The sequence below is a fragment of the Zootoca vivipara genome, chromosome 8 (genome assembly GCF_963506605.1).
Source record: "Zootoca vivipara chromosome 8, rZooViv1.1, whole genome shotgun sequence".
Classification (NCBI taxonomy): Eukaryota; Metazoa; Chordata; class Lepidosauria; order Squamata; family Lacertidae; genus Zootoca; species Zootoca vivipara.
The window spans coordinates 75,208,301-75,227,639 of NC_083283.1; the positions used below are offsets into that span (position 1 = coordinate 75,208,301).

General features: G+C 43.5%; 1 protein-coding gene across 1 annotated transcript in view; it reads left to right on the top strand.

Moving 5' to 3' along the window:
• MYO10 (myosin X) overlaps positions 1-19,339 on the top strand; it is a 186,408-nt gene that overhangs the window by 78,993 nt on the left and 88,076 nt on the right. The window contains exon 3 of the mRNA XM_035125884.2: positions 15,715-15,873. Coding sequence (XP_034981775.2) covers positions 15,715-15,873 — 159 coding nt within the window. The remainder of the gene's footprint in view (positions 1-15,714; positions 15,874-19,339) is intronic.

Sequence of the window (19,339 nt, forward strand, 5' to 3'; positions counted from 1 at the left end):
CAAAATTAAAGATGCAGATATAAATTAATTCCATTCCAAGCACCCAACTGACTAGCTTGTAGACCAAGCACCTTGCCTTTTAATAGACATGATTTGGCAATTATTTGAAGAAGAGAGCTGTAAAGAGTGTGACCAGAATAACAGGTACCTCAACAAGGAAACCAGCCTACTATAAAATAATAAATGATAGGTAGGGTTTCTTAAGAGTCGTGCAATAGCAACACATGTCTTAAGGGATATTTGCTCTGGATTTCAAATAACTGTCAGCCGAGTCGCTTCTGCAGACTGGGACATGCGTACTTTGGCAAGATTTATTGCTGATTAGTAGAATGTGACTTAATTAAAATTTGGTGTCTATTGTTCTGAACCCTTTTATATACAGTGGTACCTCTGGTTACGAACTGAATTGTTCTGGCGGTCCATTCTTAACCTGAAACCGTTCTTAACCTGAGGCACCACTTTAGCTAATGGGGCCTCCACACACAATTTCTGTTCTCATCCTGAGGCAAAGTTCTTAACCCGAGGTACTACTTCCGGGTAAGCGGTGTCTGTAACCCGAAGTGTTTGTTACCCGAGGTGTTTGTAACCTGAGGTACCACTGTATTTGTTTTGCTTGCCTGTCTCTTCTGGAAAGCACAATTAAAGAGTACCGTAAAGGAAGGAGAATGTAAGAATGCAAAAGAAAATATGCGTGTTGGTAGAAGGAGGATAGATTGTTGGATTTGTGAAACATGGACAGGAAATAGACATTGCAAGAAGCCACATATACAGTGGTACCTCTACTTACGAATGTTTCTACTTACGAATGGAGCTCCCTCCACCATCTTGGATGCGGTTTAGATAGGATTTTTTCTACTTATGAATTTTTAGATAGTGTTGCTTCAACTTACAATTTTTTTCTCCCAATGCGTTCCTATGGGATTCGACTTACAAATTGTTTCGACTTACGAATGTGCGTTCGGAACGCATTAAATTTGTAAGTAGAGGTACCACTGTATTCCATATGATCTCGTTGCAGCCCTAATGACAGACAAGCCTACAATGCAATCTTGCATTACAGTGGTACATTGCTTTTCAGAATTAATCCATTCCGGAAGTCCGTTCCAAAACCAAAGCATTCCAAAACCAAGGCGTGCTTTCCCATAGAAAGTAATGCAAAATGGATTAATCCGTTCCAGACTTTTAAAAAGAACTCCTAAAACATAAATTTAACATGAATGTTACTATAATGACACCATTGATCCATAAAATGAAAGCAATAATCAATGTACTGTATTATATAATAATTAAGTCAGTATTGTAGATGATAAAAATTAAAATTATTTTTTTCCCTTACCTGCGTTGGTGATAGTCATGGTTTGGATGGGGTGCTTTTATCCATTTCCCCAGTCACACAATCAATCAATCAATCAATCAATAGCTGAACTTCGTTCCACACAGTCACAAAAACAAATTAAAACGAAAAAGCCTCAAAAACAAAAACGCAAAATAAATAGCAAAAACAAAAGCACCAAACTTAATCCGTTCCGGAAGTCCATTTGACTTCCGAAAAGTTTGAAATCCAACTGATTGGTGCAGGCTCCCCGGAAACAATAGCCGACAGCCAGATCGGACGTTAGGCTTCCGGAAAACGTTCGAAAACTGGAACACTTACTTCTGGGTTTTTGGCGTTTGAGAACCAAAGTACCACTGTATAACGTTGTGATATATTTATGGAAAATTGAGGGCTCTCCGTTTATACATGAAACAGGCTGGGTGGTTTACTGTAGAAGGATTTGGAAATGGAGAAAACTAGAATAAGGATAAAATCAATGCTTCCAGTCTTTTAAAAACACCCTGACCTGGTACCCTGAAATGATGCATGATTAATCCTTTCCAGTTATTGCATCCTGCAATCACAGCTGGAATCTAAAGAGGATTTCTCAAGGTAAACCAAACACCAAGTTTGGCGATATGCTCAGACTCTCTCATAACATCTTTCTTTGGTTTTGTCTGCAGCATCCGCTGATCTGTGGGGTGCTTTGAAAATCATTTTAATATATACACATATATATTATACCTGTCCCTTTAAAGAAAACGGTGAGCTGTTTATCACCTCCCTGCTGGTTTGCTGGAAGGGGCAAGGAAGGCAGACTGGTGGTGAGAATCAAGATATAATGTGTAAGGGGGAGGGATTATAGAGAACCCTCCCCCCTCATCAGAAGCAGCCCGTCTCCAAGCAGTCATGAGAGCGAGGGGTCTGAAGGGGTGAGTCAGGAAACGGAGGGGGAGTGCCAGGGCTCTGGCAACATCAAAGAGCCCCTGCTCCATAGGCAGGAAGAGAGGGAGGCGGAAAGAGTGGGCAGGAATAGGTCAGACAGAAGACCCATCCCCCCGACGCCGGAATTGAGAAGGAGGAGGAAAGGGAGGCGCTTCTCAGTTCCGAGGCTTTTATGCTGGTCCCGAACGCGGAAGGGAGTAGTGCAGGAATCTGAATCGAGCAGTTAGACATGAAATGAGCAATCCGTTACACTGTAAATAATGTGCACCAATAAAAACGTCTGAAATACAAGCATGTGGACGGTCGTTACTCAAGAGTAGTCACAACAAACCCTGACAGCATTCCTACACTACTCTCTTGTTTTGGTACCCATTCAAATGTAACACCAAGCTATGGGATCATTTGGTGCCAACTTCTGGTCCTTGCATTGTAGTGTCTGCAGATGCCACATTGGAAAACCCTAGCATAAGTCTGTTGGCACTGGGTGGTCAGGGCAATAGGGTTATGCTGCCATTCAATGAGTGTTTCCTTTATCAACTGCAGAGCACCAGGCCAATAGTTGGGTTTTTCAAAGGAAGAAATGAAGCAGAACTCCATTCATTGCAGTAAAGGGTTTTTGGATGTGATATGTTACTTGAAAGGCGTACCCTCAGCCAGAGGGCTTATGGGCTAATGGGCCTATGACGGCATAACAGATAATGTTGGGGGTGAATGCCTAGATTTTGCCTTTCCTTTTTGCTTTTCCTCCTTCAGTTTCAGTTGCAAGATTCCTTGGCCCTGAACATCCAGCGAGAGGTATCCCCTCTGGACTGATATAAAATATTTGGGCACGATCTTCAAGGAAACCTATTGCTCATTTTTTTGTTGTAAAACCGCAATTGCTTTGGGGTAATTGAAAAAGCAATATGAGAGGGCAGATCAAGAGGGATGCTATTTTAAAGGGTGTCTTGGTGAGCATCTCACAACCTTTGCTCCTGGGCTGGCCAATCAGAAGGGATGGACTGATTTTAATCAGTTTCTTGTAGCTTTAAAGTGTTCTCAGTAACATGCTTGGATAATCTAACCATATTTCCTGTTGAACTTAAGTTTAACCCTTATTATTTCAAGGAATGCAGATGGGGCTTTTAAGGGTTTCAGATTCCACAGATTTGTGGGGATAAAGAGCTCACAAATGGCTTATATGCATCTATATATTTTTTTGAACCAGAGAGATTTACCTTTGCTCTTTATGCCAGATTTTCCCTCCCCCTCCATTTTTGGACTGATAAAACCTTCCTTTATTTACAGCTCCTTTTTTTTTTACTACATTCCTCGTGATCTCTAGAGTTTTCCCTAAGATGCTTTTGCTGGCCTTCGGCATCAAAAGTTATTCCAAGGCGGACTTTTATTTTGTGCTGAGCTTTCTATATTGCAGCTAATCTCACATATTTTAGGGGCGTATCGAGAAACCGGGTGTACAAATGGGAGCAGCGAGTTGAACAGTGCTGTATTTCATGCTAGTTTCCTTTGTCTGAATCTAAGCAGCTGACTTGTATAGGGTCAGAGTATTGCCTTTTCTAACTGGCAGTGCTTATCAAGCCCCTAAAACTAAACTTCCTTACCTGTGATTCTTATATAAATCCTAACCTGTGATTCATTCTGGGAACCTTTTGCATGGAATGTGTGATGTCAATGGCCAGACCATTTCCTTGTAAGAACAGTTACTGGCTAGTAGCCCAGGATGGTACTTCATGTTTTGATGGCAGCTAACGAAAAGAAATTGATGGTATCCTGGTCACTAGGAATTTCTCTGAAGTGTTTGGAGAGAGATTCCAGAAGTTAGAGAAGGTGGCACCACAACTGGTGGGGAGTTAGAAAGGGTTGTTTTTTTTTGTCTCTCTCCCAGCCTTAAAACCACCAGTCTCTCAAAAAGGCTGTATAAAAGAATGAGAATGCTGTAGAGACCATGTGAACGGTTCAATCTTCATGCTGCCAGGATCATGCCAGCAATAAATCACTCTGTGCAAGTTGATGTTAACTCTTTCAATAGCAAAAAACAAACAAACAAACAAACACGGCCTGCACAGACTTCGCAGAGTGTCTGGCCTAATGAGCAGAGCAACCCATCTATGGTAGGTTTTGCCCCCATGAAGCAGTTGCTGAGACTGAAGGTCCCCTCCTCTCCAGGGTTTCCCCCAAGTAATCGTAGACTGCATCGTGAGTGTAGCTGCTCTCTCCTCTGCTCTTTTCATGCCTCTTCTGGATCTGGGAGACAGGGGGAAGGGAGCTTGTTTCAGCAGGAGGGGGGTGACACCCATGACTCTTCACCAGCCTGACTCATCTCTGCCTCTTGGCCTCCCTCCTCCCCTGCTTCGGCTCCTGCCTCTGATTCCTGTCTTCTTTCTACCACAGACACTCCCAGCTCCCAGTCTTCTCCCTCTTCTCCATGTGACCACTCATTGTTGTCCCATCACCAATCCCTGGTCTCTGAGCCTTCTTGCCTTGGTGGTTCCCCAGCCGATCCATCGTTTCTCTGTGTCCAACCAGTCCATGCCCAACCAGTATACCTGAAGGAGTGTCTCCAACCCCATCGTTCAGTCGGGACACTGAGGTCCAGCTCCAAGGGCCTTCTGGCAGTTCCCTCACTGTGAGAAGTGAAGTTAGAGGGAACCAGGCAGAGGGCCTTTTTGATAGTGACGCCGGCCCTGTGGAACGGCCTCCCATCACATGTCAAGCAAATAAACAACTATCTGATTTTTAGAAGACATCTGAAGGCAACCCTGTTTAGGGAGGTTTTTAATGTTTGATGTTTTATCATGATTTTAATATTCTGTTGGGAGCCATCCAGAGTGGCTGGGGACGCTTGGCCAGATGGGAGGGATATAAGTAATAAATTATTATTGTTATTATTATTACATTGCCCATGGGAGTATATCTGGTCACCTGGAGAAAAGTATTACTCACCGCAGTCAAGTTACAAAGGTCTGGAAGCATGAGCACAACTAACATGGTGCCCTTCCAATTTTTTTGGACTATAGGTCCGAAAACTGACTGGGGTGATAGGAGCTGAAGTCAACAAGATCTAGAGCAGGCACCCCCAAACTCCAGCCCTCCAGATGTTTTGGACTACAATTCCTATCTTCCCCGACCACTGGTCCTGTTAGCTAAGGATCATGGGAGTTGTAGGCCAAAACATCTGGAGGGCCGCGGTTTGGGGATGCCTGATCTAGAGGATGCCGTGTTGGTTTCCAGTGGCCCACATGCTTTCAGACCTTGGTAATTTGCAGCTAACCTTGATCATTGAATCATAGAAAGGACCCGTGGATCATCTAGTCCAACCCCCTGCAATGCAGGGAATATGCAGCTGTCCTATACAAGGCTCAAACCTGCAACCTCAGCATGACCATCCGAGCTATCCAGGCTGTGCTGTCAGTGCCCCATCATCGCAAGGACTTCCATTTCCCAGAGGGGGTTGCCCTCCCCCTCCCCCTGCACATGTCCACACCCTCCCCATATTGGTCCCCAAGGGTTGGGGAAACTCCCAGAACAAAACCCTGAGACACACACACACACACGGAGAAAAGGTGGGGAAAGTCCCTTTGCGCAAGCAGGAATCCTTGTTCTGATGGGATGCTTATACAGCGCTGCATTGGATACAAGCCTGCGTTTCTGTCCTGATGAAATTTATAAATGCAGTGCCTGTTTGTGCAGGCATTCTTCATTGCATAAGGAAGACAAAGCAGACAATGTTTCCCAATCTCTTAAACGTAGTTAAGCGAAAGGAAGTGCCCTGAGGGCTCGCATGCTCTCTCCCTCTCATCTCTCTTGGGGTCTCGAGGTTGGGAAATCTAGATAGCCGGCTTTCCATAACGCTTCATGTTGTAGACACGTGTGACAAAAGCATTGTATTCTAAAGCTCTCACGCCAAAGAAGAAACCCACTATGCCAAGCAATGTTAACATTGGTTTTGAGCCAGCCTCAAGGTTTAGACTGAGGGAGCAACCAGTTCTCTAACTGCAGTGAGGGTTGCCAACCATAGCATTGACCTAATTTTTTATGTGCTGGGTTGAAGGGAGCCTAGACTTGCCTGGAATATGGTGTTAGGTCTGAGCCGATGCAGCTGTTTAGAGCAGCACCTGGTACATGCACACTGAGGGCACCTAGCTGCATCTTCACGCCACATCTCCCTGTATGTGGATGCTTGCATTCTTCTTTGGCGATCACTCGTAGCCAAGTCAGATTGTCTTCCATGAACACGGTCATATCAGTGAGTCCATAAGTGACCGTGGGAGCCAATTCTGGATCCACACATCCTTCCACAGTGGGGACATAGGTTTCCGGGTGGGAGTTGATCACGGTGAGGGTTTGCCTTCCTCTTAGCATGTTTCTCTCTTTTGTCCTCAGTTTGAGTGTCTTCAAAACCCACGGCACCTTTGGTAAAGGCCGTTCTCCAACAAGGAGCACTCACAGGCCAATGTTTCCCAGTTGTCTGTGTTTACACTACATTTTTTAGATTTGCCTTGAGAGAGTCTTTAAACCTCTTTTGTTGACCACCAGCATTACACTTTCCATTTTTAAGTTCAGAATAGAGTAGTTGCTTTGGAAGGCGATAATCAGTCCAACAAAGTTGATATTGAAGAATCAATCACTTCGACACTGTTGATCTTTGCTTCTCCCAACGAAGGCTTGTGGCGTTGATTTGGTGTGTTAAAAGCTCTTTAAGCGTGAGACTTTGTGCGGATAATCTCGCATAATCCATGCACAAGCAGTTATGCAGTCTATCCCACATGGGCCGCAGATCCAAATTGTCAGTAGGCTTGGGGAGCATTGTGTTGTAACGATCTCCTGCTAACTTTGCAGTAGAAAGACGTCAGCAGAGTTTGCTTGAATTGAAGACAACTTCCTTTCCCTCTCTCCTTTTCTCTGCTGCGCAATCCGCATGGAGCAACCATCAAGGCCATTTTAGCAGCTGTTGAGGCAGCCTCCAGATTTAGGGACTCTCATGCATTATTGTTAATTGAACAATGCTGTGATTCACCGAACAACATGATCATTTCCTTAACTGCCAGCTGTTGGAATGAAACTTGCCTAATTCTGCTGTGAAGGATGCACTGAATGAACAAAATACATAGTGTACTCTTAAAGGTGCAATAGAACAGGGGGCTTAGAGGGAGTCCCCTAAGTTAGGGAACCTTATACAGGCAGACCTTGGAGATATTGTGGGTTCGGTTCTAGACCACCGCAATCAAGCGAGTCACACTTTCTTTTTTTCTTTTTCTTTGTTACATACAGCATTCCCTAAAGGCTGTTACCTGAAATGTCCACCAAATGAGATTTCAAAAACTCCCTGTGCGGCATTAATCCTTTTAAAATACATACACAGTTTTATTATTTCAATATGATCGTTTTTTTAATTCTAAGAGTTAAAGCCTGTGATGTAGTTCCGTAGTCTTCAGACTTTAATCTGGTCTTGACCATCTGCCCCTTTAAAAAAAAAAGAAGGAAAAAAGCCCCATTTATTAAGAGCTTTATCCCTGCTGAATTATTACGCGGTATGTTGAATGAAGGCTCCACCATCATAGACATCACCCGTATTAGTTGATAAAAATTGCATAGCAACGCAGCAAGGATCAAGTTGGATAGACTGAAGGAGAGGATTTAGGCATATAAAAAACTCTCAGCTGCTTGCAACCCTCTTGGATTTGATTGGGATTCATTTAACTGCCAAACCAAGTTGCAGTGAGAGGGTTCCCATGCCCTGGGAAATTAATTCAGTAATAAAATGGCCTCATAAACCCACCATCTCTCTGGCATGACTTACTGCTCTTCCTGGTCAGTCTCTCCAGGTGACTAGAAATTCTGCTGCATCTTTGTGTCAGATATGATTGGATCCTTCATCCGGTCATGCCGAGATGGTGGAACAGAATTACCAGCCTTCAGAGGAGGCCGGCCACTGCGCTGCATCAAGGTGTAGTGCAGGGGTTGGCAAAGTTTTTGTGGCTTGGGCCGGTTCACGGTCCCGCAGATGCCGCGGTGGGTTGGAGTGTGTCCACACGCATGTGCAAATGCTATTTCTGGCGCGGAGGAGGCGTGTGCAGCTTCCCATTGGCTGCAGGAGCTTCCTGCAGCCAATGGGAAGCCGGCCAGTGTCACGGAAGCCGGTCCCTGTTCTGCTCCGCGCTGGTTTAGCGCGGTGCATGGGAGCCGCCCGAGTGGGCGGCCGGGGTCAGTCGTGACCGACTCTGGGGTTGCGGCCCTCATCTCGCGTTATTGTCCAAGGGAGCCAGTGTACAGCTTCCTGGTCATTTGGCCAGCAAGACAAAGCCGCTTCTGGCGAACCAGAGCAGCACACGGAAACACCGTTTACCTTCCCGCTGTAGTGGTACCTAGTTATCTACTTGCACTTTGATGTGCTTTCGAACTGCTAGGTTGGCAGGAGCTGGGACCGAGCAATGGGAGCTCACCCCGTAGCAGGGATTCGAACCGCCGACCTTCTGATCAGCAAGCCCTAGGCTCTGTGGTTTAACCCACAGCGCCACCTGGGTCCTTCAAGGGACTTGGACCCAGAGAAATGGTGGGAGGAACAAATTGGGGAATCACCAAGGGAGGAAGTCTCAGGGGTCTTTTGCCTTTACTACCCTGCTGCACCAGCAGAAGTCCTTGCATGGGCTTTTGCTAATGGGATTTGTTGAATCCAGCCCACTGCTATCTTAGCTATCAGAATTTTTTAAAAAATATTGATATAGCCTGTTGTGTGTAGTCACAACACGACCCTTGTGTGGCATTCTTGGCCACCTCCTCAAGAAGAAAGTGCTCTTACCCAGGCAGACTGCAAACACAAAATGTTTGGCTTGCAAATTAATTTTGGCACATTGCTTTGGGGAAAACATACCTACATGGCAACAGTGAGATGATGTTTCTTTGTTCTGTCGTGGAAAAGCCTTTTGAAAAAAATAATAACCTGTGCTTCCACAGAAGTAAAGCATGCAACTATGTGAAAAGTGTTTACTTTTTTTAAAGTAGAGTATCCTTCAAATGCCTTTCATAATCAGGTCCTTGAAATAACGCTCTTCAGGGTGTGCCAATGTGGTGTAGTGGTTGCAGTGTCGGACTAAGACCTGGGAGATGAGGGTTCAAATCCCCAGTCGGCCATGAAGCCTCACTGGGAGGCCTTGAGTCAGTCCCTGCCTTTCAGCCTGACCTACCTCGCAGGGTTGTTGTGGAAAGTAAATCAAGAGCGGGGATCTATGCCATGTGGCGTCAGCTCTTTGGACTCTCATGTGGCTCAGCGTGTAAATTTCCCTCCAATCAGGCCTGAGGCTGGCATAATCAAGTAGCATTCTGGGGCCATGATTTAATTACTTTAATCACACATCTTTTTGCACACAGGGAATCTTTTGTCTCTCGCAGGACCCAGCGACCGCACAGGGTTCCCCCTTTATGTAATGCCACAAGCAAAATGGCCATTTGCAAGATGGGGACATTAAATGGCAAATGACGTAGAGAGGTCAGGGCCTTTCTTCATTCCCAAGCAGGTTGTTAAAAAAATAATAATTTAACCAAGGTGTGAAAATGGCATGGCCCTCCAAAAAACTGTATTTTGCAAATCCTGTACTACTCACTTGCATATGATTTATGACGGTGGAAAAGAACTTCCTGCAGCAGAATTGCTGCAGTTTTGCCAAAGAGGAGAGCTCCAAGCAAGAAGAATAAGGAAGAGCCACTTTTTCAAAGGGGCCGATGTGCAATTGCACTGAGATAATGAAGAATTTAGGAACATCTTCTAGGTTCATTAAAAAATCAGTAGGAGGAGTGAGAGGGTGTTTTGTTGATCACCTTTAAGAATACTTGCCTACTATTGGCAGCCAAGGGATCATCCACTTATTGCATTGACATATAAGCAAGAACCCCAAATTCTGCAAATTCATTGGAGGGGATTTTTGGTGCCTGAATTTTCAGGGGCGACAGTTCAGTTTTGTATTCAGCTACATCCAACTCTTCTGCTACCGTAGAAGTTTTGTCCAGCTGTTCTTACTGGTGTGCCCTCATTCCTGCCACCCACTGTGTGACTAATTAGAAAAAGCTGGGGGGGGGAGCCATGAAAAAGGAGGGGGAAATAGCCATTAATGTGAGAACTAAAGTAGGAGCCAAAGGAGAATTCAAGAGAAGAATTCTGGGGAAACTTGAATTCAGGTGATATACCTGAAGGAGCGTCTCCACCCCCATCGTTCAGCCCGGACACTGAGGTCCAGCGCCGAGGGCCTTCTGGCGGTTCCCTCGCTGTGAGAAGCCAAGTTACAGGGAACCAGGCAGAGGGCCTTCTCGGTAGTGGCGCCCGCCCTGTGGAACACCCTCCCATCAGGAGACAAAGATACAAACAACTATATGACATTCAGAAGACATCTGAAGGCAGCCCTGTTTGGGGACGTTTTTAATGTCTGATGTTTTAATGTGTTTTTAATCTTTCGTTGGAAGCCGCCCAGAGTGGCTGGGGAAACCCAGCCAGCTGGGCGGGGCATGAAATAAATAAATAAATAAATAAATAAATAAATAAATAAATAAATAATAAAATAAATAATTTTCCTGTGGCAGACTTCCACTGGATGTGGCTCGGGTGAACAAGTCTGCTTTTGCAAGCGGCGCAACCTGAGTGCCACTAAAATAGCATGAGGTTGAAGCTCTTCCATGGAAAAAGAAATCAGCTTAACTTTTCACAGAAGAGGGGAGGGGCTTGTTAGATCCACATACCTTTTCTGGAAAAACTCTGGAATTGCAGGTGGTCCAGATCGACCCGACCCGACCTGACCTGCCGATTCCAGCAGCTGCTGCTCCTGCAGCTTTTAATGAGTGGATGCAGGGAAATTATTGATGCACCCCTTAGTAAAGATGCCCCTGTTGTTTTCTTACTGTGCTCATAGTTAACTGAGGGACGCAACTGCTTCCAGATACCCCGTTGCCTCCTCTTCTGGGGCATCCCTAATCTGAGAATGTTGCCCAAGGAGAACTGTAGGTGGTCTGGCATCAGAATAAGCAGGGGATGGATGCTTTGAATACCAGCTGTCTTTCTGAGGAAGTGGACGCAGTGGGGGGAAAGGGGGCCCACCCCAGATCTCTAAAGGCAGGCAAGATTTCAGCTCAGGCAGAAAGAATGTCAGCAGCCTTTGGAGGAAGAGAGTGAAAGCTTCTTATTATCTCTCTCTCCCCCCCCCCCCATTCGCCTTGGGACACAGTCTTCCTTCAGCTCTTAGAGCCAGCGAGACTAAGCAAAAAACAGGTCCATGAATCGTCATTCCTCCCTTTACAATGGTCAGTTGCAAGTTGCAACGTCAATACAATAGACAGCTGCAGGAATATGGAATGCTTGGACCTCCCAATATTGTTGCACGGCTCTCATTGTCCTGAGGTTGTACATGCTCACTGTACACTGCTTCCCCAATCCTGCTGTATTGACACATGTATATTTTTAATTCAATTTTTTGATAATTTTATACATATAAAACAAAATCATTTCAAACATTAAAATACCAGGTTCTTTTGAAGCTTCAGACCTCCTTCCCTCTCTCCATGGATTCCCTGCTTAAGTTTAAGTTTGCTGCATCTTTTACCCTTATCCATCTGTTATATAACCATAATTAGCATAAATAATTCCACATTGCAGGGGTCATTACATCCCCGCCAAAGATTTTAACTGTTTACAGTGGTCTTTTAAATAAATTACAAATTTACTCCAGTCTTTTGAAAATACTTGATCTTCCTGGTTTCGGATCTTCCCCGTCAGTTTTGCCATCTCTGCATACTCCATTAGTTTCACCTGCCATTCTTCTTTTGTTGGTATTTCTCGCTGCCGTCGTTGCATACGTAAAAAGTCTTTTATCTTCTCTTGGTAACTCTTCACCTATTATACCTAATAAAAAGGCTTCTTTTTTTTTTTTTACCAAATGTGTTTTTAAACATTTTCTTTAGTATCATCAGTACCTAACACCGAATAAAATTGCTAAAATGTACAAAACAAGTTCAAAATTGTGTTGGAAATGTAAAGAGGAGGAGGGTACTTTTTACCATGTGTGGTGGGCATGTACAGTGGTACAGTCATACCTCAGTTTAAGTACACCGAGTATTTTCAGTTTAAGTACTCCGCAGACCCGTCTGGAACGGATTAATCCACTTTCCATTACTTTCAGTGGGAAAGTTCGCTTCAGGTTAAGTATGCTTCAGGTTAAGTACAGACGTCCGGAACCAATTGTGTTTGTAAACCGAGGCTTTCTGGAAAATGATATACTGTACAGTGGTACCTCCGTTTACGAACTTAATGCGTTCCAGAAGCCCGTTCTTACACTGAAAACATTCTTAAACCGGGGCGCGCTTTCCCCAATGAGTCTTCCCGTCGCCGGTGCCCTTCCATCGGTCGGCTTCCGTTTCTCCTCCGGGACAAAGTTCGCTAGCCAGAACACCTACTTCCAGTTTTGCAGAGTGTGTTGCCCGAATCATCCATTAACAGGACTGGTCTTAGACCGAGGTACAACTGTACAATGAATGATTGACACATGTAAAGATGTCTGAGCTGGTTGCTCCATCCACAGACTGCATGGCTTTTGACAAACCATCCTTGTGTTCCTGAATTCAAATGTGATAAAAGAGTTTCTGAACTGTTTCACCATTAAACAACATACCAGATCCATTTAGAGGGATAAGGTGTAAGCCTATGTCTCCCCACCACACCTTCCCCCAAACCATAGTCTTGCTTTTTAATTTTTTATCAGAATCATAGAATCATAGATTGTAGAGTTGGAAGGGACCACGAGAGTCGTTGAGTCCAACTGGCTGCAATGCAGGAATCTTTTGCCCAATGTGGGGCTCGAACTCACGACTGAGATTAAGAGCCTTATGCTCTACTAACTGAGCTATCATTTTAGAAGAATGTGGGGTCAGTAACCTGTGTTGGCAGTTCTTAAATGTTCACAAATAGTCTAATTTGCCAGTTATCACAATCCTTAAATCAGAGGAAAGCTTTATAAATATGTTGGAAAGGTTTATATAGTTCTTTTTTTAAAAAGTTTCATGTTATTAAAACCTCCTTAGTTACCACACTGTTTGGATTTCTAAAACGTTAAGGGGAATTTTGTTTCCAGCGGAAAAGCATGCCAAGTTGTGCTGGCTCTGTACTGAAAAACAGCAACTCATATATATAAATATATGCATTTTAAAAATATACACAGGAATAGGCATTTTAAAAGCTAATTAAGGAAATTACTTTAAGGTCACTGGAAATTATTTGCAATGGCTCCATGAAGTGTACCGGTTCTCTTTTATGTTGTTTGAATGTCACCAGAGTCTGCCAAATAATAATGTGGGCCACGGTGAAGCAGAATAATTGTGTAAAAGCAGCAGACATTGAAGCACTTCTTTACCTAATGTATCATTAGCCGAGGGAACGTAGCATCTCAAGATGTTAGGCTGACTGCAGACATAAATGGTTCTTCTGTGTATTTATTTATTTTATACATAGAGAGCAGACCCTCTAGATTAAAGCATGGGCCATGGTAGCCAGCAATGAAGCTTCGAGATTCAGAAGGTGAACACACTAAACTAGCAGATGGAGCTGAGTAACAATAGGCGATCACTATTTTAAGTCTTGCTTGTGAACAGTTCCGTGGCATAAGAACCGGAGAAGAGGGGATTATTTATTATATTCTGGTCCAACATGTTCGTCTTTGCATTCCTCTGCTCATATAGGCAATATTTTCCTAAAAGTCCAGTGTTTGCTTTTAAGAATTAGACAGTTACCTTTAGTGAGAGGCAGGGATGGCCTGGGAAATTTTTGCACCATCCAACATTTCTCTGATGAAAATAGAGACGTCCCATTCAATAATATTAATATTATTAATAAATTGTTATTTATACCTTGCCCAACTGACTGGGTTGCCCCAGGCACTCTGGGCTGCTTCCAACATATATAAAAACGTAACAAAACATTAAACAATTTCCCTATACAGGGTTGCCTTCAGATGTCTTCTAAAGGTTGTATAGTTACTTCTCTTCTTGGCTCAGGGGTTGCATAACATAACCCCATACCCTCCAACATTTCTCTGATGAAAAGAGGGATGTCTGTGGTTCAAATCCCCACAATGGAGTGAACTCCCATTGCTCGGTCCTAGCTCCTGCCAACCTAGCAGTTCGAAAGCACACCACTGCAAGTAGATCAATCAGCGGGAAGGTAAATGGCATTTCCGTGTGCTGCTCTGGTTTCGCCAGAAGCGGCTTATAGTCATGCTGGCCACATGACCTGGGAAAACTGTCTGCGGACAAACGTCGGCTCGCTGCAACCCCAGAGTCGTTTGCGACCGGACTTAACTGTCATGGGTCCTTTACCTTTAAGGGATAGCAGGACATTCTGGGGTCAAACCAGAAACCGGGATGGCTTCTATAAATCCGGGACTGTCCCTGGAAAATAAGGGACACTTGTAGAGGCAAAAAGCCTTTGCGAAACCCCGTTGCCCAAGAGCTATTCCTGATGTCACCCAGGGTGAAATTCCAGGGGTATGTTATAATATATGTACTTATAGTATATATAGTGTAATTATAATTTGTTGTTGTTGTTGAGTCGTTTAGTCGTGTCCGACTCTTCGTGACCCCATGGACCATAGCACGCCAGGCACTCCTGTCTTCCACTGCCTCCTGCAGTTTGGTCAAACTCATGTTCGTAGCTTCGAGAACACTGTCCAACCATCTCGTCCTCTGTCGTCCCCTTCTCCTAGTGCCCTCAATCTTTCCCAACATCAGGGTATTTTCCAGGGAGACTTCTCTTCTCATGAGGTGGCCAAAGTATTGGAGCCTCAGCTTCAGGATCTGTCCTTCCAGTGAGCACTGAGGGCTGATTTCCTTAAGAATGGATAGGTTTGATCTTATTGCAGTCCATGGGACTCTCAAGAGTCTCCTCCAGCACCTTAATTCAAAAGCATCAATTCTTTGGCGATCAGCCTTCTTTATGGTCCAGCTCTCACTTCCATACATCACTACAGGGAAAACCATAGCTTTAACTATACGGACCTTTGTAGGCAAGGTAATGTCTCTGCTTTTTAAGATGCTGTCTAGGTTTGTCATTGCTTTTCTCCCAAGAAGCAGGCGTCTTTTAATTTTGTGACTGCTGTCACCATCTGCAGTGATCAAGGAGCCCAATAAAGTAAAATCTCTCACTGTAAAGTAAAATACTCTCGCAAGTAAAATCTCATTATAATTTATATATGTGTAAATGCTAACCTGGGATTACTGGTTTTTAATTGTAGCAGCACCTACAGGCATAATGTTAGATCTGTTAGAACATTTTCTACCAATGTGCTTCTGGTTTGCGTTATTCTAAATAGCTCTCCAAGACTCAGGAATGCGTTATGTACGTTGGTGGTTTTGCCTGGTATAGGCAACATGGAGAATATAAAAGTAGAATCTGTTTTTCAAGGATTTCTTTCCCCCTTTTTCAGGTATACACGTATAAACAGAGGTCACTCACACGCCAAAAAGTCACAGCTATGCAGCCTACAAGCTCAGAAGGTCTGGAAGACATGGCAGCCCTGATAGACCTCCATGAGGGAGCCATCATGCACAATCTATTCCAGCGATATCAACAAAACAAAATTTATGTAAGTTCATTTTCGTGGGGGCTGAAGGAAATATTGTGAGCAGGAAATTGCTATTTTGCGTGGGTGGATTTTTTTTTTTATTTGCCCTAAGTGAGAGATGCTAGCACTATCGCTGCAGAAAGTTAGACCTGCTGCTCTCTAAAGTTGTGTGCGCAAGAAGTGGGGTGTTCAGTGTGATATATAAATACAGTCGTACCTAGGAAGTTGAACGGAATCCGTTCCGGACGTCCGTTCGACTTCCAAAATGTTTGAAAACCAAATCGCGACTTCTGGTTGGCTACAGGAAGGTACTGCAGCCAATCAGAAGCCCCGGAAGCCCCGTCAGATATTTGGGTTCCAAAAGAACATATGCAAACCGGAACAATCACTTCCGGGTTGGTGGCGTTCGGGAGCCAAAACATCCAAGTTCCAGGGTGTTTGGGATCCAAGGTACGACTGTATCCTTGAGTGGTTAGGGACTTGAGTGAAAATGTTGGCAGCATTAAGATAAATTCAAAAGTGTAAATTAGTTTTGATGGATGCAATAATGGAAAACTGAATGGTTTAGTTTATATAAAATATGCGGCGATTTATGTTTTGCAAAATGAACCACGGAAAGAGAAGAAAGGAAGTTTTTGATATTTTAAGGTTGTTTAAATGAATATTCTAAATTGTAAAACAGAAAATTTAATAAAAAATTATTTAAAAAAATAAAAATAAAAAGGTACTTGAGTATATCCTACCCTCACGCCACTTCCTCAGGCCAGGAGAGTTTGAGATTAAATGGAGCATCTATTAAATGAAGATTAATTCAGATTGAATGAAGTAGGAGTTTGGTGGGTCGTAAGGTGGCAATCTTGAGATGAGAGCTGGGAAAGAGCCTGAGATTTGAATGCAATGGCCTAACTCCATATTGAGTCAACTGTGGTTAATAAAAATGCCACGGGGAAGTTCTGACAATGAACTATTAGAACTCAGCCACAAAATTAACAAAAGCAGAAGGACTGCAGAGGTGTATTAGATCGCTCTGTCAAGAGAATGAATGAAACAAAGGTTAAGTGGGAGGAATGCCAGGAGATGGCGGGATGGATAGATTGATGTTTTGCGGGTGAATTGGTAAAATAACAGGGAGAGGTTCCGTAAGGCTCTGCAGGGAGTGGTCAACAGGGTTTGTGGTTCACGGCCATTTTTAGAGGTGCTTTTTTGACTCAGATGTTTTAAACCTGTGGAGAACATGGAGGTCTTTAAATGTCAGTTTTGATCCAGACGGTAGTTTGCATTTTACTTCATCTCTAAAGAACTGAAATAGATTCCCCTCCCCTAACATTTCTCTTGAGTGGTTAACCAGTCAAGTCCCTCTTCTCAGGGAACTCTGGAAAACTGTAACTCTGTGTGACGAATTATCACAGAATCGTAGAGTTGAAAGGGACCCCTAGAGTTTCCTAGTCCAACCCCCTGCAATGAAGGAATCTCTGCTAAAGCATCCATGGTAGATGGCCATCCAACCTCTGCTTAAAAACCTACAGTGGTACCTCTACTTACAAATAACTCTACTTACAAATGTTTCTACTTACGAACGGAGCTCCGTCCGCCATCTTGGATGCGGTTTAGATAGGATTTTTTCTACTTACGAATTTTTAGATAGGGTTGCTTCGACTTACGAATTTTTTCTCCCAATGCATTCCTACGGGATTCAACTTACAATTTTTTCCGACTTACGAATGTGCGTTCAGATCAGAACACATTAAATTCGTAAGTAGAGGTACCACTGTACAAGGAAGCAGAGTCCACCACCTTCTGAGCGAGTCTCTTCCACCGTCGAACAGCGGTCTCCTAACTACTCTCAATGCCGCTAACAAACCACAGTTCCCAGGGTTCTTTGGGGGAAGCCATGATTGTTTAAAGTGCTATGACATTGCTTTAAATGTATAGTGCATTTAAAGGGGGCCTTGGTTTGAGAGTAGCAGGGGAATCTTAACTTGAATTTTAACTGGCTGAACCTGGCGGACCTTACGGGCGTTTGTTTTGAGCTCTGTTTTAAGTGTATTGGCAAATACGATGGCACAGGGACACCCCAGCTTAGGACATTTCAATCAGTACATACATACATTTGAATGGTATCCTTTAAGCTGGGCTGCCATAGCCTGCACCGAAATGCTAAATTTCAACATATTCTGATGGTGCCCATGTTGATAAACGTGACCAGACCAGACTGTTCCTTGAGATGCTTCGTCTCAAGCAAAGCAAGGAATGTACAGATAGTAAAATGGCCGGTTGAAGGCTGTAATTTCGTGGGAATCCAAAGCCCAGCTCCAAAATTAGACATGCCAGTGGTATACGATGGTTGTGTGACTTGCATGATCAACGGTGGGGCATGTCGCTAAGCTCTGTTGAGACGATCCTTCCCTGGGACAGTTTGAGCTCACGCGGAAAGTTTTTGGGAAGAGGTCCTAAAACCACATAAGTACATATGCGATGCAGCTAAAGGAAAGGGCATTCAAATTACGGTGTTGGGAGTTGGCTCTCACTGGATTTGCCTCCCGACACTCAACTGCTTCTGGCAGATGTGAGTTGAAAGGAGGTCAAAACAGAATGAAAGGGAACGATTAAAAAAAACACGGTGTGAGAGAGCTAAAAATAAAACCATTAAACGTGTAAACTCACTCATGAGTCCTCTTTGATTCATGATTCAGTGCTTAAAATGTGCCCGTTTTAACACATTTTCCATTGAAGCTCAAGCAGTTTTTTTAAAAAGTTGTGCTGAGAAGTAGCCAGATCTTTATTTGATGTGGGCTCTCTTCAAGGGATCGCTAAAAGCACATGATAATGATTCATATTCATGCTCTTTCCACCATCATCTGGTTGGGAGCCAAAATGCTGGCCTAGATAGGCCTTTGGTGTGATCCGGCAAAACTTGTTACTTTTTAAAAAATAAATAAAATTATTTATACTTTTTAGATATATACATCACTGATTTTACATTTATTTTGACATTTTAAAACTTCACTTCCTTCCCCCTCTTTCTGCGGTTCCTTAAATTTATTTTTAATATCTTCTGCATATCCAAATTAATTTGCTCATTTATTCATCATACACACACACACACACACACACACACACTTATATAGCTGCAGGTTATTACAATAATCCTGCTGTCTTTTTTTATCTGTTTACAATTTATCTGTAAATATTCAATAAAGCATTTCCATTTTTTTGTAAAAAGTTTGTTATCTTGATTTTGTATTCTTCTGGTAAGTTTCTCCATTTCTGTGTATTCCGTAAGTTTTTGTATCCATTCTTCCTTTGCTGGGACTTCTTCTTCTTTCCATTTTTGGGCAAGTAACCTTCTTGCTGCTGTAGTCGCGTACATGAGTAAATTTCTATACGATTTAGGTAGTTCTATCCCTATAATTCCCAGAAGAAAGGCTTCTGTGTTTGTTTGTTTTTACAACCAGCACAACTTTTTATTACACTTAACTGAGTTGAC